Genomic DNA, 22,742 nt, shown 5'->3' on the forward strand with positions numbered 1-22,742 from the left:
CTGCAGGGGATTTAGGCATAAGCATTGCTCTATGCATAGCATCTAAGAGTAAACTATTAGAATATCCACGTTGCAAGAAACTGAGCTTCATAGCTTCCATCTGTTGCCTTTCATCCTCCATGTCTGCACAGATTCTATGGACCCTTAAAAATTGTGAGTATGCCAGCCCCCATTTTAGGGACGGCGGATGGAAGCTAGAGGAGGTTAATAGGCTATTGCAATCAGTGGGTTTATTATACATAGACATCTTTAACCCCTCACTGGATCACTTCACTACCACATCCAAAAAATGTATGCTATCAGCTTGAATTTCAAAAGTAAATTTAATGTTAGCATCTCTAGTATTTACGTCCTCCATCATGTCAATAAACTGTATTTTGGTTCCCTGCCAAATAATGAACATGTCATCTATGTATCTGGTGAAGAAGCGGATGTTCTTGGGAGCGACTGGCGTATGCCAACTCATTTATGTTTGGGGTGGAGGACAAATTGTTTTTTGGCGAACAACATTTTGCCAAGTACATCTGCTTCTTCACCAGATACATAGACGACATGTTAATTTTTTGGCATGAATTAAAGCACTTTTTGCACCTTTTTTCAAGACTTTGAGTGCCACCATTTTTGCACACATACATTGGGTCTTTGTACCCTTGGAAGGCACCAGAGCACTTATTCTTGGATCAGAGACACTAGTGCCGGATATTCGTGTGTATATATATATATATATATATAAACAGGTTGAGTATCCCTTATCCAAAATCCCACATTTTTGGTTCCCCTACTGAGATAATGACACATATATATGTATTTTACATTATTTATATATCTATCTATATAATATATCTATATATACACATTATATATAATATATAAGTCGTTATCTCAGTAGAGGACCCAAAAATGTGGGATTTTAAATTTTGGATAAGGGATACTCAACCTGTATATATAGAGAGGGATATATAGATATCTAATAGATATAGATACACATATACAAACATATCTATAGTGTGTATATCTAATTGCCTATACATATCTATAGCTATTTATCTAGATAGGCAGACAGTCAGAGGAATATAGATAGATTAGAAAGAGACAGAAAGAGATACAGTAAAGAGCGATAGAGGATAGTGAAAGCACTGAATGCAAGCCTGTGGAATGATCTCCCGGGAGAGCAGGGTTGGATTATCTTGATGCAGTGCCCTGTACCGTTCTGAAGTGCTACTGGAGAAAGCTGTGTAGTATTTCTTCTGGGTAGGGATGGATATCGGTGTGGTTGCCATCAATGGTTACCATCGATGGTTTCCACTATCAATGGTCATCCCTGTTTTTTCATTGACCGGCCCATGGGCCAATCAGAATATGGGGTGGGGCTTTGTGGGTGTCGGGGGGGTGGAGCTATGCTCCGTGTCCCAACACCTCATTAAAAAAAAAGAAAAAAGATGTTCGGTTATGCCTTTCCATCAATGGAGGGAAACCATCTGGTTCTCCCCCATCGATGGCAAAAGTATTCTACATCGGCCATAAACCATCGATGATTTTGAATCATCGATGGGCGATGGCCATCCCTACCTCTGGGTCCTAATAACCGCAGTGTTCTCAGCTTCTTTGGTGCTGCTGGCAGGATACGAGCAGAATCGTCCCTGCAAAGGCTGCGCTGCACGTAGAGAGCATCTGAGGACTGGGGGCCCCTTAGACACAGGGACCTGGGGGTACTTACCACCTGTAACCCTCCCTTAATCCGGCACTGGCAGCAGGCTGTGTATGCTGACAAGATAGCATCCATTACTCTCCTGCCATGGGAGTTTTCAAAAAATGGTTTACGTAGCAAAAAGTTATCTGAATATTAGCTGTATGACTTCCTCCACCTTTTAGGTGTCAGAAGGGGGCCTACATAAACTAGCATTTCCGTATATGTATCTGTATGTACCCTTTAGGGATAATGAATTTGCACCACACTCAGAATTACAAATAGAGATACATTTTAGGCTCAGTGACATTAGTCACACACAAAAACACTTGTTCTGCTCCTTATCAGTCTCCTTGTGGATAGGGGGCATGATGCTTAGTAATTAATTCACACAATTATAAAACACAAATGATCTTTTGTTGACTACTGCCATGTTTGACTTTGCTAAAGAATTATTATCATTATAGTGTAGATGACTTCGCTTGTCCCGGGCTATACAAAAATAATAGAAAATAAATATCGGTGGGGCTTTCCCTTTAGCCTCCAGGTTTCCTCGGCCGGGAGACTACATACCCTATCCACTCACTCAGAGCTTTCTTCATTTTGTACTGGTTTGGGTCTCCCGAATCTTGTTATCCCCCCCTGGGAATTTACTGTGCCTGATCTTCAACCACCGCAGTCGCTTGGGAACAATACCTCTTGGACGGAGGTCCATCATTCCAGAAAGAAGAGCCCTCTCCTGAGAACACCTCATCATGACGACTCGGCCTCCTGATCAGACTCTGCTTATCTCTACGTGTGTTTAACTTCTGTCCGAGATATCCTTTGGTGTTGTACGCTACCCCTACACTGACTGATGATGTTGCTGAAGTTTTTCTTTTACTTGAGTTATAGGTTACAATTTTTTCTTCTCAGTTACTGGTTGACTAATTCGGGTTCACACCTGTCAGTCCTACACGTTGTGTTGCTCTTTATATTTGTTGTCACAATCCATGTACAACTGGTATCTTTTTATTTTCTATGTTATGTCGACAGTTTATGATAATTCCTATGATAATTGCTTATATTACTCATAATTTTACTATTACGTCCCTAGTGGTGACTCCCATGCCCCTTACCCGCATATGGCCTATGTGCCTTCTGGACTCCTGGTGGTAACGCACCAGGTCTCCCGTAGCGGGTATTTACATATTGTTATTGTTCATGTTTCCCCGGTTTTGCTCTCCCATTCTTCTTCTCATTTCATTTCTATCCTTTTCTTCTTTTCTTTTCTCTTGGGTAGACCAGAATCCAATGCCTGTCCTGTTGTCTTATATAGTGAATGACAGTACCGGGTAAATTGAAAATTTTATCAATTAATGCTAAAGGCCTGAATCTCCCAGAAAAGAGGTCCAATCTGCTTCGCTCTTTGTGGTCGGATAGTCGATGTTGCCCTAATTCAAGAGACACATTTTAAGATTTCAGCATGTAACCCCTCACTGGTTAACCGTAGGTTTCCTATTGCCTACTATTGCAATAATCCAGAGGGCAAATCAAAGGGTGTAGCGATACTATTTTCAAAAAATTTGCAAATTTCGGATATTTCAGTACGTAGACCGGTACCGGGGAGAATACTCGTGGTAAACTGTAAGATATTTACTCAGGTTTATTGTATTGTATGCACCCAATCAAGGTCAGTTGTCCTTCTTTAAATCTCATCTCTTGCACCTAGACTCTACTGCAACAGGATTGGTTGTTCTGGGGGTGATCTGAATTGGTCCATGGACCCGTCCCTTGACACCTCCTCAGGCTCCCCTAATTTCTCTAAGCTTAAACACCGCAAGGTCAAAAAGATTTTTCATGACTTACAGGTCGTAGACTCCTGGAGGGTTATGAACCCAACTGGTAGAAACTACTCATTTTACTCTAACACACATCGAGTTTATTCTCGCCTGGACTATCTATTTGTGAGTCACAGACATCTGCATCTATTAGCCGACACAGCTATTGGTTCGATAACCTGGTCCGACCACGCCCCGGTTTCTATGGTGCTTTTAGTACCCTCACATTCACTAGGCCCATGGACATGGCGTCTTAATGAAACTCTTCTACACGACACCTATTGTAAAGATGAACTTAACTTAGCACTTACTGATTACTTTGAGAATAATGTTACCGATAAGGTCTCCAAAATAATTATCTGGGAAGCGCATAAATGTACTCTGAGAGGTAAACTTATTCAGCTGGGTTCCTTAAGGAAAAAACAGAAATCTGCCCAAATTAACAAGCTACTACAACAAATTAATTCGTTAGAGATGTTACATAAATCATCCTTGTCTAAGGAGGAATTTAGCGAGTTAACAGAAGCGCGGATAAATTTAAATAAGCTCCTCAACGTGAGCACCCAACTTTCCATGCGTAAGTGTAGGGCCAAGTTTTACCAATGGGGCAACAAACCAGGACGCCTTTTAGCACAAGCTCTTAGAGCTCAACGATCATCCCTGTTTATTAATACTATGAAAATGATAGTGGTGCCCACTGTTTCAAAACTCCCAAAATAGCAGATTGTTTTAAAAAATACTACGAACAGCTATATAATTTGACTAAATCTTCTCCGGACAAAGACCCCCTCTCGGATCCCTGCCGTTCTTCTGTCAATGGATGCCGAGAAGGCTTTTGACAGAGTTAGTTGGAGTTTTCTGAGGTCGGTTCTGGAGCATATCGGACTTGGTCCACGGGCGTTGAGCAGGATTATGGCTCTTTACACATCACCGTCAGCGCGAGTCCGTATCAATGGCTCGCTTTCGGAATCATTTTTAATTAGTAATGGGACTAGGCAGGGGTGTCCTCTATCTCCTATAATTTTCATCCTCTGTATAGAAGCGTTGACCAGGGCTATCAGGGCCAACAAGTATATAGAGGGCCTACATTTGGGAGAAGGGGAATATAAACTAGCGCTATTTGCCGACGGCATTCTAGCTTTGATTACATGTCCCTTACATTCCCTACCTCACCTTATGAGAGAACTAGATACATTTAGTGCCCTTTCTAACTTTAAGGTAAATGCTTCCAAGTCCAGCGCCCTGAACATCTCTGCAACACCCTCTACAATAACTACTCTGAAACACTCATTTCCATTCCTTTGGAAATCCTCCCATATCACGTATTTAGGAGTCCAACTGCCACAGGACTTATCACGCTTGCTATCTTTAAATTTTCTCCCACTCCTTCGGGCAGTGAGAAATGATTACTGTAGATGGTATCTACGGCATCTGTCCTGGCTCGGTAGGGTGGGCGTAGTTAAGATGAACACTTTGCCTAAATTACTCTACACTCTTCAGGTGCTGCCAATACAGATTATGGACTCTTGGTTCAGATCCATTCAGCTCCTTATACGACAGTTCGTATGGTCCCATAAGAGACCGAGAATAAGTAAATCCGTTATGATGAGGTCAGCTACACGAGGGGGGTTTCAACTACCAGATATTAGGACTTATTATAATGCGATTCTACTCAACAGAATTTTGGACTGGACCAGGAGTCAGGACGACAAGCAGTGGATGGGTTTGGAGGGTCTTTATACACGACAATACCCTGAAATCTTTCCATGGCTTCCTACTGTGCCCAAACTAGTTATTTCTCATCCTACTATCTCCCCCTCATTATCCTTCTGGAAAAGTATACGTCGCTGTCCATATATTTCCTCGGACTTTTGCCCCTTAACCTCTTTCTTAGGTAACTCAGACTTCGCACCGGGTATTTCTCTCTCTCACTTTCGTACATGGGCTCTAGAGGGACTTATTAGGGTGGGACAACTAGTACAAAAATCTGGAGTTAAACAGTTTGCGGATATTCGAACTAAATGGAACATCCCCCAAACCGATTTCTGGAAATAGCTTCAGGTTAGACACTACCTAAATTCGGATAATAGACTTCCACGAGTTGCTAGAGAATTAACAAAATTTGAAAGACTATGCGTTGCTCTGCTTAACCCCACACACACGATTTCTGTCCTATACAAACTATTACTAATGCCCGATACCCTCACCCTTCCATCTTTCACTTCAAAGTGGGAGAGGGATTTAGGTCTGAAGTTCTCCGACAGGGAATGGGAGGCTATTTTTCTCAAAACACAAAATTGCTCTGTCTGTATCCAGATCAGAGAAACACAATACAAAATCCTAATGCGGTGGTATAGACACCCCACCCTTTTACATACCATCTCTCCCTCAGCTTCTGCCAACTGTTGGAGATGTTGTAAAGCTTTAGGTACATTATTGCACATCTGGTGGAGTTGTCCCCTGTTAACCTCTTACTGGAATGATGTTATAACTACTTCCCAGGATATTCTCCATACTAACGTCCCCTCCACCCCAGCCTTTTGGTTGTTGAATCACTCCTCCGTGGCCTTATCGGACTATAAATCTTCATTACAGTGACATCTGTGTAATGCAGCCAGAGTGACGATACCGACTCTGTGGAGATCTACCACTCCCCCTACTCGCAAAACTTGGTTCTCTAGGATAGATTATTATATGACAATGGAGGAAACATTTTTAGCTTCTAGAGACAAGACTGTTGACTTTAATTCTATATGGCTTCCCTGGCTGACCTATAAAACCTCAGCCTTATACAAAGACTATATATTTTTAATGCAGTAGAAGAGAGTGGGTTCTCTTGTTTCTTGTCTCTTCTCCACAATTGTTGATGGGATGTGCTCTGAATAGGACACCTTGATACAGATTTGACTTCTCTACCCTGATCTTTCCTTTCTTTCCCCTTACTCTTTTTAACGCCTTTTACCCTCCCATATACTTGAGTCCCCCTTCTTTGGGGTATATGCAATTGCAGTCGAATTCCGGCTGGAATTCGACCGTTTTTTAATTCGACACAATTCGACAGGCAGACACCCTCCCGCTGGGACCCGAATTCGACATATTCATAAAAAACGGATTTGACAGTCCCGCTGTCGAAAAACAGACCAATTGACGATAGTGTGCGTCGTCCTGGATTCGACTTCATTGATGGCACAAAAGTGTTTAAATGACCCTGAAAAAAAATGCGTGTGGTCCCTCCTCCGAAACATAACCAGCCTCGGGCTCTTTGAGCCGGTCCTGGTTGTAAAAATACGGGGGGGGGGGAAATGACAGGGGATCCCCATATTTTAACAACCAGCACCAGGCTCTGCGTCCGGTCCTGGTGCAAAAAATACAGGGGACAAAACACGTAAGGGTCCCCCGTATTTTTCACACCAGCACCGGGCTCCACTAGCTAGAGAGATAATGCCACAGCCGGGAGACACTTTTATACCGGTCCCTGCGGCCGTGGCATTAAATCCCCAACTAGTCACCCCTGGCAGGGGTACCCTGGAGTAGTGGGGACCCCTTAAATCAAGGGGTCCCCCCTACAGCCACCCAAGGGCCAGGGGAGAAGCCAGAGGCTGTCCCTCCATCCAAGGGCGGCGGATGTGAGGCTGATAGCCAAGTGTCAGAAAAAAGAATATTGTTTTTTGTAGCAGAACTACACGTCCCAGCAAGCCTCCCCCGCAAGCTGGTACTTGGAGAACCACAAGTACCAGCATGCGGGGGGAAACGGGCCCGATGGTACCTGTAGTTCTACTGCAAAAAAAATACCCAAATAAAACCAGTACACACACACCGTGATAGTATAACTTTATTACATACATGCACACCGACACACACATACTTACCTATGTTGACGCGAGGCTCGGTCCTCTTCACCAGTAGAATCCACGGGTTACCTGTAAATAAAATTATACTCACAAAAATCCTGTGTAGATCTGTCCTCTTCTGCTTGTAATCCACGTACTTGGCAAAATAATAAAATGCAAAACCCGATCCACGCACTGAAAGGGGTCCCATGTTTACACATGGGACCCCTTTCCCCGACTGGTGGGACCCCCCATGACTGCTGTCAAAGAGGGTCCCTTCAGCCAGTCAGGGAGCGCCATGTCGTGGCACTCTCCTGATTGGCTGTGCGCGTCTGTGCTGTCAGGCGGCGCACTCGAGACAATGTAGCACATAGGCGCTCCATTGTATCCTATGGTGGGAACTTTGCATCAGCAGTTGAGGTTACTCGTGGTCAACCGCTGACCGCAAAGTTCCCACCATTGAAAATAATGGAGCGCCTATGTGCTATGCGCCGCCTGACAGCTCAGACGCGCACAGCCAATCAGGAGAGTGCCACGACGTGGCGCTCCCTGATTGGCTGAAGGGACCCTCTTTGACAGCAGTCACAGGGGGTCCCGCCAGTCGGGGAAAGGGGTCCCATGTGTAAACATGGGACCCCTTTCAGTGCGTGGATCGGGTTTTGCGTTTTATTATTTTGCCAAGTACGTGGATTTCAAGCAGAAGAGGACAGATCTACACAGGATTTTTGTAAATATAATTTTATTTACAGGTAACCCGTGGATTCTACTGGTGAAGAGGACTGACTGCTTCGTGTCAACATAGGTAAGTATGTGTGTCGGTGTGCATGTATGTAATAAAATTATACTATCACGGCGTGTGTGTACTGTTTTTATTTGGGTATTTTTTTGCAGTAGAACTACAGGTACCAGCGGGCCCGTTCCCCCCCCCCGCATGCTGGTACTTGTGGTTCTCCAAGTACCAGCTTGCGGGGGAGGCTTGCTGGGACTTATAGTTCTGCTACAAAAAACAATATTCTTTTTTTTTTACACTTGGCTATCAGCCTCCCATCCGCCACCCTTGGATGGGAGGGATAGCCTTGGGCTTCTCCCCTGGCCCTTGGGTGGCCGGAGGGGGGGACCCCTTGATTTAAGGGGTCCCCACTCCTCCAGGATACCCCGGCCAGGGGTGACTAGTTGGGGATTTAATGCCACGGCCGCAGGGACCAGTATAAAAGTGTCCCCCCACTGTGGCATTATCTCTCTAGCTAGTGGAGCCCGGTGCTGGTGTGAAAAATACGGGGGACCCCTACGTGTTTTGTCCCCTGTATTTTTTGCACCAGGACCGGATGCAGAGCCCGGTGCTGGTTGTTAAAATACGGGGATCCCCTGTCATTTTTTCCCCGTATTTTTACAACCAGGACCGGCTCAAAGAGCCCGAGGCTGGTTATGCTTAGGAGGGGGGACCCCACGCAATTTTTTTCATGATTTTTAACCCCTTCCCAACCCTTCCCACTGAAAAACATGCTCTGATCTCTCCATATTATTTTAGTCAGTAAAAAAAATATATATATATCCTTTTAAAAAATCTATTAAATAATACTTGTGGCTCCTAAATAGACAAACCAAGTAGATAATCCCTTCTAATATAAATAGATATGCTATTAGCAATATAAAAAAACACAAAAAAAACATGTTTTAAAAATTTTTATTAGATCACGCCAGCAAAATGAGGTGGACTGAAATTGACGAAATGACTGTCGAAAAGCACTGTTGTCGAATCGACATTCTTCAATTGAATATACTTTTGTCGAAAAGCCGCATTTTTACCATTGCAGACATGTCGAATTTGACAAATGTCGAATTGCAAAAAGTCGAATCTGAAACGGCCATTTTTTTGTCGAAAAGTACTGTATTGCATTGTCGAATCAGTTTTTTTTTGTCGAAAATGCCCCATTTTTCGACATTTGCGGCAATTCGACCACAATTGCATATGGCCCTCTATCTCTTAATTAAGTTGTTCTTTATATTGGAATATGCACTGTTTCGACCAGACCTGATATTGAGTCTCAATTTTCCTTTTTTGATGGACTAATGGAGCTTTGACTCGCAGTATTACGTAAGATTTAGTGACATTGCCTGTAAAGAATGTATATTCATTTCTCTTCTGTATCTGTTGGTCCAATGTTTGTTTTACCAATGCTGAAGCGGTGTGTACCTTTTCACTTTTTCACTGTTTTCAATAAAAACAGACTATATAAAAAAAATAGAAGAATATTATACAGTTTCAGTGTTAGAGTTGCAACTTACTCCTATACTTTGGGGTCTATTTACTAAGCCTTGAATGGAGACAAAGTGGACGTTAAGGTGCATACACACGGAGCGATATAACTGAGCGATTTTGACTATATAGTCAAAATCGCTCAGAAAGTTAGTGCAGATCGCTCCGTGTGTATACAGGCAGCGATAGCGATGCGCGTCCCCGCTAAGTCGCTATCGCTGGGAAAAATAGTCAGTGCCGGCAAGTCAATTTTGGCTATGTCGCTGGTAAAGTTAGTTAAAATCGCTAGAGGCCAGCGATTTTTCCCAGCGATAGCGATGTTGCAGGCGGCGGTGGTGCGGGCGGCGGCGGGTTGTGGCGGCGGTGCGGGCGGCGGCGGGTTGCGGCGGCGGTGCGGGCGGCGGCGGGTGGCGGTGTGGGCGGCGGCGGTGCGGGTGGCGGTGCGGGCGGCGGAAATTTACCTTTCTCTTGCAGAGTTTGGCAGCGGAGCGGTACCAGTTTCAAAAATGGCGCCTCAGCGTCATTTTTGAAATTCAAGATGGCCGCCGCGAGCCAATCACGGCTCGCCGCGTCATCGCCCCGCCCCCTCCCGCTGACTTATATAAGTCAGCGCGAGGCAGCGGCTGTCAGTCCGACGGCGGAGGAGGAGCGGAGAAGAGCTCCTGAAGACGCCGTGGAAGTCCTGGATGGGCGGCGGCTATGCAAAAGAGCTTAGCAGCCGCCGCCCACCAGGTGAAGACGCCGGAGCAAGACCCCAGAAGCCCTGAGGAGGTGGCGCCCCCCAGGTGAAGACGCCGGAAGCCCTGGGAAGGCGGCGGCCATGCAAAAGAGCTTAAAGGCCGCCGCCCCCAGGTGAAGACCCAGTTTAATAAAGGATTTTTAAAAGAATGTGTTGTGTTTTTTTTTTTTATATTTTCTTTACAGGTGGACTACAGGTGCCAGCGGGCCCTTTATGTCCGGGCATGCTGGCACTTGTGGTTCTCCAAGTGCCAGCATGCTGGGGCAGGCTTGCTGGGACCTATAGGCCTCCTGTAAAGAACAATATTACTATTGAAAGGCTATCAGCCTCCCATCCACCGGCCCACGGATGGGGGGGACAGCCTCGGGCTTCACCCCTGGCCCTTGGGTGGCTGGAGGGGGGGACCCCTTGATTTAAGGGGTCCTCACTCCAGTGTACCCCGGCCAGGGGTGACTAGTTGGGGGGGTAATGGCACGGCCGCAGGGACCAATATAAAAGTGTCCCCCGGCTGTGGCATTATCTCCCTGGCTAGTGGAGCCCGGTGCTGGTTTTAAAAATACGGGGGACCCCTATGTCTTTTGTCCCCCGTATTTTTTAAACCAGGACCGGACGCAGAGCCCGGTGCTGGTTGTCTAAATATGGGGGAACCCTACTCATTTTTTCCTCTGTATTTTAACAACCAGGACTGGCTCAAAGAGCCCGAGGCTGGTTTTGCATAGGAGGGGGGACCCCACGCAAAATTTTTTTTTTAACTTTTAGCTATTTAAATACCAGCCACCCTGTAAATTCATCCTATATATGACACTCATCCCCTTATTTAAATGAGATAGTCAAAATCTCCCATAGCCAAAATCTCTTGCATAGTTAGACAAAATCTCTGGTAAAGTTAGTCAAAATCTCCTACTGCCAGTTCAAGGGAAAAGTTAGTCAAAATCTCTCATAGCCAAAATCTCTCCGTGTGTATGCACCTTAAATAAAGTCCCAACCAACCAACCAGCTCCTAACTGTCATTTTTCAAACACAGCCTCTGACGTGGTAGTTAGGAACCGATTGGCTTGTACTTTATCTCCATCCACTTTATCTTTATCCAAGGCTTAGTAAATAGACCCCTTTTGTCTCCTATGTTTTCTGCTGCATAGAACTCTAAAAAAAACAATGGTAATTAATTATAATACAAAATTCTATTTTTCAATTACAGGAATGGAAAAATGAATTTATAAATTGGGACCCAGAATCATATTGTTCTATTAAGAGCGTGTTTCTGACAGGTGATAACTTTTGGAAACCAGACCTGTATATCAACGAGATGTAAGTCTAAATATGCGGCATGTGAACTGAGTCCTTTTGTTCTCAAGATCTACCTTTGAGAGTCCAAAAAAGCTTCTAGAAATGAACACTGGAATTGTTGCCCATAGCAACCAATCAGAATTTAGCTATAATGTCTATATTGCATCCTAGAAAATGATAGGCAGTATCTGATTGGTTGCTACGGGCAACACATCCACTTGTCTGTTTTAGAAGCTTAGTAAATTTACCCTTATGGCTTGTATGTGGAGACATACACCTGCTGGTGTTAAAGTATATAAGGCCACCTAAGTCTTGATTTAAAAAAAAATTGGACTCAATTGTCTCAATGTCATGGCTCCATGAAACTTGTTCCCTCTACAATCTATAACTTTAAAATTAGTTCAACTTTATACTGTAATAGTATTCATAAAATGATGAAAATAGTACACATACTGTACAATGAAAACACTTTTACAGGTAGCTAAAGTCTCCTGTCATTTTCATTATTACCATTTACTTTGATAATAAATATAGACCTCTCAAGTTAGTGCCATTGACATGAAGACATATTTTCACATTATATGGTCTGAATAGAGGAAACACAGTGCTTTTAGTGGTTTTAATAGCATACCCTCCAACTGTACCTTTTTAATAGGTACAGTACCTTTTTTTTATGGTCTGTACCGATTTTTGGCTCTCCACACCTCCAATTAAAGTATAGGCAAAGGGACGTGGGTCACGCCCCCTTTTCTAATTTGTGTCGGTTTTTATGTGTAAAATGTTGGAGGGTATGTAATAGTCGTTACTCATTTTAATGACAAGCACACTCATACATACATACATACATACATACATACGTACATACTTTACATACATACATACCTAGATAAGTTGATGAAGCCAATTACCTCTTGGAGTTTTTGAATTGCCAGCAGTGTTGTCATCTGTCCACATTACCTAGGTTACTTTCAACTTTCCCCACTTGGTTTTACTATATATTTGTCTGGTTTTATGGATATATCAGACAACATACATGAATTCGGTTCTGTCATGTGATGACTTATCCGTCTCAAAGTCAAAGCTTGTGACTAATATAGCAAACAAACTAGTGTTTTTCTATTTATTGCATCCAAGTCAGACTGGTCATTGAGTCACTAAGGGGTAATTCAGACCTGTTTGCTGGGCTGATAATTTTGCTGTCCTGCGATCAGATAGTCGCCATCTCCAGGGGGAGTGTAAATTCCCAGTGCAAGTGTGCAATCGCATGTGTATGCTGAGCTGCGAAAAATCCAGTGTGTGCAGTCTGTGCGCAGCCCAAGACTTACTCCTACATTGCGATGAGAACAGGCTGATCAGGGCCAGAGCTGATGTCAGACAACCTCCCTGAAAACGCTTGGGCACGCCTGCGTTTTCCCTGACACTCCCAATAAACGCTTAGTTGCCACAAATAGCCTCTTCCTGTCAATCACCTTTGCGAACGCCCGTGCGATCGGATTTTTGGCACCATTCCGTCGCTGACTGGCAATATCTGCTGTTGTTGTCCGAAGCGCGTGCGCATTGCGGTACATACGTATGCGCTGTTAAGACCTATTTGCCCGCTGTGTGAAAACGCACTGCAGCGATCAGATCTGAATCACCCCCAAAGACAACTATCCAGTCCTGCACATGCACAGACCCCAAACCATCGGATATGTACAGTTAGGAAACCATTGGGGTTTGCATACAAATTTGAATCAGGCCCTTAATCAAAAGATATGGCAGACAGATATAGATTATTATTGTCATAAAGCTATTATGCAGAGTTATAGGGGACAGCTGGGTCAATCTCTCCTCCTCTGGCATGGCCGCTAACAGGTTAAAGAAAGGCAAACACATTGCACAATTTCCTTTCCATACTAAATACTAATATTATTATTACTGTTTATTCATATGGTGCCATGCAACATTATTGTGCAGCACTGTATAAAGAAAAAATAATCATCCATATCAATCCCATATGAGCTTACAGTCTAAGGGAGTTATTCAGGTTTGTTAGCAGACCAAAAAAGTTAGATTTTGGTGGGTTATATTGTTTCTGTGCAGGGTAAATACTGGCTGCTTTATTTTTACACAGCAATTTATATTTCAGTTTGAACACACCCCACCCAACTCTTTCTCTCTCTGCACATGTTATATCTGCCCCACCTGCACTGCACATGGATGGTAATTCAGATCTGATCGCTGGGCTGCGTTTTTTGCTGTCCTGCGATCAGATAGTCGCTGCCTACAGGGGGAGTGTATTTTCGCTGTGCAAGTGTGCGTTCCTATGTGTTAGCTGCTAAAAATCAGTGTGTGCAGTCTCTGTGCAGCCCAGGACTGACTCTTCCAGTGCGATTGAATCCTGCTGATCGGGGCCAGAGCTGACATCAGACTCCCTCCCTGAAAACGTTTGAGCCCGCCTGTGTTTTTCCAGACACTCCCTGTAAACGGTCAGTTGCCACCCACAAATGGCCTCTTCCTGTCAATAACCTTGCGTACGCCTGTGCGAATGGATCCTTCGCACCATCCCATCGCTGACCGCTGATGCCCGTTGTAGCTGTCCAACGCACCTGTGCATTGCGGTGCATACGCATGCGCAGTTTGGACCTTATCGCCCGTTGTGCCCGCTGAATGACCCCCATGGTTTTGCCCAATTGCTAACTTTTTGGGTTTGCTAACAACTCTGAATAATCCCCCATATTCTCTAACACACAAACACACAAATAAGTTCCATTTTTCTCACCAGCCAATTAATGATTTTGAGCTGTGGAAGTGGGGATATATTTCACATTAATCTAAATTCACTGTGGAAAAGTTGGCGAGTCTCCTGGAATCTTCCTATCCTACCCACCGACAACCCACTTCAAGAGTGGGTGGCCTGGGTGACTTGATGAAGTTATTCATGCTGAGTTGTACAATTTAGGCAAAGGTGACTTAATCAGATTGCAACACTCCATACCGCTTGCTTGGCTGTGCCCTCCCCTGGTCCCTCCTGGAGACCCGTGCTGAAAAGTCGGTGTGACAGATTTTGACCCATGTTTTCCCTTGGAAAATTGTGAGGTATGATATCACCAAGTCTGGAAATTAATGCATTTACCAGATACAGATGTCATTTTGTACACCTTTATGCATTGTGAAGTGTATATGTATAGTTTTAAGTGACTGACGTCTCTGTTACAATAATTTTAAATGTTTTGAGATTAATTTTGCTGCAATATATCTATTTTATTCATACAGGACTGATAACAACAATAAGCCACCTGTTATTGCTTACTACAATCTTGATTCCACTGGAGAAGTCATATATTCAGTACCAATGCAAATTGTTAGTTCCTGTGCACTAAACATCTTCATGTTCCCTTTTGACACCCAAACATGCAAACTGACTTTTGGTTCATATAACTACCCAGGTATGTGTATTCCTAGAGTTAGGCCAAGGTATATAGAAATTTACATTTATGGGTGCTTTTGTACAGTTAACTTTAGATAAGAAAGGTGTTCTAACTCGTAGCAACCAATTTGAAACTATCATTTCGTTGTACAGTGTAGAAAAGATCAGGAATTTTTTTATGAGAAGCAGCGGGAAGTGGTTGATAGACAGTTAAAAGGATGACTGCCAATAGGTCGACACCATAGGGTCAATGGTCAAAAGTCGACATGAAAATGGGTTGACACACATGGTCGGCCATGGTTTTACAACTTTTGCTGCATTTACTATGTCCCAAACTATTACCTTTAGTATCCTTGTTGCGAGCAAAGCTGAGCGAGCCACCGAGACAGAAGCGGGGTGAACGAAGCGAGCCTGCGAGCGGATGCATTTTAAAACATTTGGGTAAAAAAAAAATTAAAAACACAAATTACCACCAAAAATGATAATTTTTGTGAAGACCTTTTCACTCTGTCAATCTTTTGGCTGTTGACTTTTTGAACTTGTCGAATTTTTCACTGTCGTCCTTTAGCCCCTGTCGACCTTTTGACTGTCGACCCTATGTTATAGACCTAATGACTGCTTATCATTTAAAAGTCTATCTTCTGTATCATACCCAATGCAGCAAATTATTGCATATAATTATTTGTATACCAATGTTCATAAACACTACTCTATGCAGACATTTCATAGCATACCTCCCAACATCGGGAAAGGGGAAGCCGGGCCTCTTGCATGGCCAAAAGGGGGCGTGGCTTAGCCGGTCATGTGTCCGAGAGCCACGCCTCCCGATTTCATCACTTAGGGGCATGGGCAGCACTCTGTGAGCTTCTGGCCATGCCCCCAGCCCCTCTGTCTTCTGTGAATAGCCGCTGTGCGCATGTGCACAGCATCTATTCACCACTGCTCTGCTAGCCTCCCAACTGCCCCCCACCCACCCACCCACCGCAGGACACTGCGGCCCGCAGGTGGGACAGCGGGCAAGTCCCAAAAAAATTGGATTGTCCTGCGAAAATCGGGACAGTTGGGAGGTACGTCATAGTGTTCAGTTTCTTAAACACATTAAAATGCTGTTGAAATATGGCTTATGAAGTTGGATCTTTTGTGCCCTGGATGTATTCAATTAAAGATGCACTCATGGGAATACCCATTTATGAGACAAGACTTGTCTGCATCACAGTACTATACCCTCCAACATTTTACACATGAAAACTGGTACAAATTAGAAAAGGGGGCACGGTCACACACCCTTTCCTATATTTTCAATGTTAATTTGGAGAGTCAAAAATCGGTACAAAGACCTTTTTGGCAGGTACAGACCATAAAAAAAGGTACTGTACCTGCTAAAAAGGTACAGTTGAATGGTATGCAGTACCCAGGGGAGAGACTCCTCTGTCCAGCACCTGCATATTTGGGAGACAGAGTGCATTCCATATACACAGATTGGATTAAACACCCGAGGCTGGGATTGCATATCTTCAGGCAAGGAAGAGTTAATGTTTGGACAGGAGGCTGGGTTTTGATTGGGGTGAGGTGAAGTTAGCCTATGGATAAGGAGGGAGGAGGTGGGGTTTAAGAGCCATGTAGGGTGGCTGGGAGCAGCCATATTAGGGATTTTTCCTGCTGGATATTTCCCACTCTCTCTTTCTTGTTCCACCATTTTTGCAGTTAGTGTCAGCTTTATTGTGGCGAGAAAGAACAGTTGCAGTTGCCATCTGTCTTGTGAGCTTAAGGTGCTCTCCCCTCCAATACATGTCTTAGACTGATTCTTTCCTACCAGGGTCAGTGGCACCATCGGACCCGGTGGGCCTCAGGTTGTTGTGTCATTGGGGTGGGAGGTGGATACCTTGAGCTGGGTTACTGGCTGACTGTCCGTCTCTCATTAGATGACCAGTGTGGGAAAGCAGTGGGGATCTTGCATTGTGGGGCTGTGCTTTCTATGCCACCATACTTTTATTATGGGTTTGATGTTCTGTCTTTCTTCCTTCCTCTTTAGTTATCTTAGTTATATATCAACCAAAGAAAAGGCGGCACTCGGAGACTGTGAAAATAATCATATATTGGTGCAAAAAGAAATCATCAACGTTTCGGGGACCAGTTCATCCTGAAGAAGGGGAACTGGTCCCCGAAACGTTGATGATTTTCACAGTCTCCGAGTGCCGCCTTTTCTTTGGTTGAAATATTTTCGGGGGCCCCCAGCAAAGCCCTCTGTGGAGGAAGGCACCGGAGCAGGACATATCCCGCAGTGGATACTGGGAGTGCCGGGGCAGCAAGGTGGCTATATATATATATATATATATATATATATATATAATCATTCTAGTTAGAGATCTTAAATAGGTATTTTAAATAGTTTACTAGTTTAAATAAATAATTAATGAATAAAAATAAGTTAATGACTAAATAGTTGATAAATAAAGCTGACCTTCCATTCCTCTTATTCAAGTCTAGGTGGGTTTGATGTTATGGGGTGGTACTCGATATACTGGCTGTCAGGATCCCGACTGCCAGGATACCGACAACTGTTCTACCTCTTGGGGTGTCCACGACACCCCTGGAGGAAGAATCAATAGCGTGGCATGTGTAGCGCGCCACCGTACCCGCAGCATGGTGAATGCAGCGAGCCCGCAAGGGTCTATTTTGCGCTCCCCCCACTGCTGGCATTGCCGGCTGTCAGGATCCCGGCGCCGGTATGCTTGGCTCTGGGAACCCGACAGTCGGCCACTCGTAGTACACCCGATGTTATGCGTTTGCCTTGCATTGGGGGGAAGTGTGCATTCGCACTAAGTGATGGATAGTTTATAATCGGCTCTCATAAATCCACTTACTGTAACATGGGCAGTTCCTGAACCTCCCACAGTATGTAGTCATCTCACTTGCAGGCACATAAGTACTTGTTTTCAAGATACTGGCAGCCCTATGTTGTCACAATTGTTTAGCATGAGTTCCCTATGTGTAAGATGTTGTATTCTACCCAGTCACAGTAAATATTACGTGCAAATTTGTGTACAGAAAAAGTAATTTCTTGCACACATCTGACACTTCACCCATAGTGGTCAATCCAATTAGCTGTGATGATGTTGCGGGTCTGAGTCATTGCAGCATCAGCCGCACTTTATGGCAACCCGAATTCGCACAAAAGTGCTCACCACCCCATAGAGGTCCAAGCAATTTTGAGCGAATTCAGACAGAATCCAGGATGCAAAGGGTGCGAGATCGGGTGCCATTGCTCGCATTTACATGCCTCAACAACGGCACTTCGCACCCTTCGCAGCTAATTGGATTGACCCCATAGGAGGAATTCAATTAGCCGTGATATTTTTTTTTGTAGAAAAAAATTGTGTTTTATTGCAATTGTTTTCCCGATGTTTAGCTTTGGGCTATTCAATTAAATCCTGGGGGTTTTTTCTACTGAAAACTTATCTACTTCCGGGTGTAAACACATAGAATCTGTAATAAGTTCACGAACCTATGTGTTTTCGCGGCCGTAATCCCGAAAATGGGTCTGTTTAGCATGGATTTTTTTTCCGCCTGCCTCAGGCAGGTAACATAAAATCAGTAATAAGTGCCAGCATTGGGCTGAATCATCGGCTAATTGGATAGCCCCGGGGGATCAATTAGCCCGCAGTAAATTACTGCAGGCAATTGAATTCCCCCCATAGTTTAATATTAGACACAAGTTTAATTTTGATGTGAATATTTAAAAACTGCAACCCACACCTTACTATGCACTGGTGCTCCTAGATTTCATCCAGTATTCATGTTTAAGCAACACTGGACTGGATGTACCCACTACTTACCACATTGATATTAATTTCATATGCACTAACACCCGCTGCTGTCAATCAGTGGGAGTGGAAGTGTATGTTCCTGTCATGCGGCCTAAGGGGAGGAGGAGCATTAAGCTGCTGCTGAGGTAGGGGTGAGAGGGCAGTGATCTCTGCCTCACCTAGGGATACCTGCAGCTGCCCACACAGAGCTACGGCGGAGGGCGCCCCACACAGAGGTACATGGGGGATGCTGGGAGGGATCTGATTGGATCCCTCTCAGGAAGACTGCAGAAAGAAGCCCAAAGGTTTCTATAGGGTACCGCCTATTTTCTGGCGTTATCCTCCACATTGAATACCCAATGGCCAGGCTATAGTACATATGAAAATGCTATAAAACCCCTGAAAACTTGTTTTTTACCGATTTCTCCTTTAATATATCCCAGCCACAGCCTGTAAACTGACAGGAGCTGTTGGCATGTACTTTATTTCTCTCCACTTTATCTCTCTGCAATCTTAGATACATATCCCCCTTAGAGCTTTTCATCATATAAAAAATATATGCATAGATTCAACATGGGCTTGTAGTCAGGGATACTGGAAGGCGTCTTGAACCACGATGTGGCAAATTCAGGGGCCTCCCAACCTTGCCCTGTGCACAGCCTCTGTATGGTCTAATAGGACCACTGCATTTGTCTAATAGGAATCTATTAGTGCACACGTGACTTTCCCTGATCCACACGCTATATGAATGGGCGGCTGAGGCTAGAGCTCCAACTAACTCACTCTAATCTACCACCCCTGTGCATCCCTGCTGTAGTGGTCAGGTCTTTACTTCCACTCTCTGCAATGAGAAAGGAGAGGTTATACAGGACACGGGGCAATTCAGATCTGAATTTAGCACATCTACGATCAGTTTCTCAGACATGCGGATTTAAAAGCATCGCACGGTGGCGATGCTTTTGCACCCAGTGAGTAGCTCCCTGTCTGTGTAGCTTAACTGCACTGACAGACAGCTGCCCGTCACTTCCAGGGTTGCAGCGGCTGCGTGTGACGTCAGCCGCTGCAGCCCGCCCCCGCAACGATCCGTGCATGCCTGCGTTGTCCAGATCGCGCCCCGCCAAATGTGTTCTAACGCCATTGGCATGCCCCCTCCCACCCCGCGACCACCTCTGCCTGTCAATCAGGCAGAGGCGATCGCAGCCCTGAGATGCTTTTAGCATCACACTGGGCTCCCAGGGTGCACACAAGCAGTGTACCCGCTGCATGAGCGCACTCCGCAAAGAGGTTCAGACTGCGATCGCTACCACCGCAGTGATCCAGTCTGAATTAGGCCCACAAATCCATAGCTCCATAGGTCTGTGTGAGTACTTGTAGTCGCCTTTGTACAGTAATCCATTGAACTGTAACTGTCTGAGACTTTGTTGTCTTTTAAGTCTGTTCATTTCTCTTTTTTTACCATTTTTACCAGCTTCAGATATTATCATGTTTTCAAGAGCCGATTCATGGCAGGTGTTCGATAATACCCTAGAATTTTATGTCACAAAGGGAGATTGGTCCCTGTTAAATATGGTAGTGGTGAATGATTCTACAACCATTGGAGGAAAAGTTTACAGCACAGTTCACTTTGAGGTAAGAGGTAAAACATTATTATATAAAGTATTGTATTTGCAAATATAAAATACTTATTTTGGTTTGATTCTAACTCGTCATCATGTGTTGCTTTTGCGAAATCACCTTGAAGTGTTTGTTTTGGATTTATATTTCTTCTGAAATTGATAAAAACAGCTAAAATAATGTAACTTAGATACAGTATTAGTATGTAGTATTACAGCATGAACTACAGCCCACACCCTCTCCATACACTCTCTTGTGTGAAATGGCACCAGAACTCACAAGGGGGAGACTTACATGCAATCCAAAACACACAAAGGGCGAAATTCAATTGTTTCCACTCCCTCCAACCCCCTATCACGCCCATTGGCAGCTATTCAATTGTTTCAACTGATGGGCACGATATCAGCATTTCAGCTCACTACCCTGGGGGACCATGAGCTGAAATTATCAAAAAGTGACCCATTTGGGCACCCAAACTGGACTTTTTGCGATCGCACCCAGGACTTTAGTTGGGTTTAGCTGCTTTATGTGCCATTGTTCTCTCTGTTTTTTACCTCAAATCTGCTTTTTACACACAGTGCAAGCGAGTATAATAGAGACCGTGCACCGCGAAAGGGGCGGGGCTTCCCAGAGAGCAGTACCAGTGGCCAGAAGGCACCATTTTCTGCTGCTGCTACAGGCTGCATGTTGATGCTGCTCCTCCACAAAGGCCACTGAACCACCACTGTACTGGTACCAGGGGGTCTAATAGGATATATATATATATATATATATATATATATACAGTATATATATATATATATATATATATATATATATACAGCAGTTACACCACTGTCCAGTCAGCAAACAAATCTATGTATAATAAATCTAGAAGATCTTTGCTTGGACTGTGGTATTGTGTGCTGGTCTCAATCCTCTCTGTGTCACCCCATACAGGGCTGTGCAGGGTTGCTGTGTCTGTGCACTAACTGTGTTGTTTACACTGTATTCTTATTAACTCTGTGTTATCTGCTGTAAGAATGTCTGGGGAAAAAACTGTGTGTCCCTCATGTAACACTAAGTTTACACCTTCCTCACAGGGATCTTTACTGTGTACCCAGTGTTCTCTGCCTTCACAGGCCAGTGCTATGCATGAACCTGAGTGGTTAGAATCATTTAAAACAATGATTGCTAATATTAATACTGAGTTAGCTACTGCTAAGCATGAAAGACAGACCTTAAAACAGTCTATGGACGATTTCCTAGTTAAGGCTGCAGACCGCAGACAGGCTAATCAAACCCCTCTGGTGGTCTCTCATAAACGTATGCTTGTACAGGAACTCGTCTGACTCTGAGACTAACTTACTGGAGTTGGATGAGGCAGAGCTGGAGGTGGACGAGGATAATTCCCTGTCCCCTGGAGTTGATGCCCTAATTTATGCCATTAGGGAGGTCCTTAACATACAAGATAAGGAGGCAGAACCAGAAAATTAATCGTATTTTAATGTAAAGCCAAAATCCTCTGTCACCTTGCCTGTTTCAAAGGAGCTAATCTCCCTGACTAAGGAGGCATGAGTAAACCTGGACAAGAAATTCATTACCCCAAAACAGTTATTGAATTCCTTTCCCTTTCCTGCAGAGGACAGAAACGTTTGGGAAAATCCCCCATCAGTGGACACTTCCTTGTTCAGGCTGTCATGTAAAATTGTACTGCCTGTACCTGGGGCTATCTCTCTCAAAGATCCAGCCGACCGTAAAATTGAGACTACACTCAAATCAATTTATACTGCAGTGGGTGTAGCTCAAAGGCCAACTATTGCTTGTGGCTGGATTTCTAGGGCCATGGTAAAATGGTCTGAAAATATAGTGAGTGGGTTGGACTATGATGCAGTAGAGTAATGATCTCCTCCTGTGGCAGGGCCACAGGAGGAGATCGTTACTCTACTGCATCATATATAGGATGTGGCTAACATTATGAGCAAAGCCGTTAAAGTATTATGCCTCATCAATGGCCGTACTACAGCTATGGTGGTCTTGGCCCACAGGGCTCTGTGGCTACGACAGTGGTCAGCGGATGCTGATTCCAAAAAAGGTGTAGAAAACACTCCTTTTACAGGGGATGTTTACAGGGGATGTTTAAATGGATCAAGAGAGATATATCTGCACACTTAAAGAATAGTAGATGATTTTTTTGTGTACAACAACTTTTAGAAGACCCCAATATTAATATATCTATTTTAGAACTTATTGTCTGGGGGTGCAGCCCTATTACAACTAAATTTTAGGATAAAAACAAGAGGAATCGAAGAGT

General features: G+C 44.2%; 1 protein-coding gene across 1 annotated transcript; it reads left to right on the forward strand.

Annotated features, from left to right (window-relative positions):
• The first annotated feature begins 4,971 nt into the window (after nt 1-4,971).
• Nucleotides 4,972-21,925, forward strand: LOC134968737 (5-hydroxytryptamine receptor 3C-like). The gene is made up of 6 exons (XM_063944235.1): nt 4,972-5,070; nt 11,532-11,641; nt 14,876-15,048; nt 20,304-20,464; nt 21,532-21,596; nt 21,769-21,925. The coding sequence occupies exons 1-6, from the start codon at nt 4,972-4,974 to the stop codon at nt 21,923-21,925; spliced, it is 765 nt and encodes a 254-aa protein (XP_063800305.1).
• Nucleotides 21,926-22,742: the final 817 nt, after the last annotated feature.

This window comes from Pseudophryne corroboree, chromosome 11 (genome assembly GCF_028390025.1).
Source record: "Pseudophryne corroboree isolate aPseCor3 chromosome 11, aPseCor3.hap2, whole genome shotgun sequence".
Classification (NCBI taxonomy): Eukaryota; Metazoa; Chordata; class Amphibia; order Anura; family Myobatrachidae; genus Pseudophryne; species Pseudophryne corroboree.

Excerpts from the sequence above, each read along its gene's own strand:
- LOC134968737 (XM_063944235.1), top strand. The coding sequence starts at position 4,972 with ATGAACACTTTGCCTAAATTACTCTACACTCTTCAGGTGCTGCCAATA. Across the intron at positions 20,465-21,531 it reads ACAGCACAGTTCACTTTGAG|GGATCTTTACTGTGTACCCA; the intron begins GTAAGAGGTAAA and ends CCTTCCTCACAG. Across the intron at positions 21,597-21,768 it reads GCTATGCATGAACCTGAGTG|GAACTCGTCTGACTCTGAGA; the intron begins GTTAGAATCATT and ends ATGCTTGTACAG.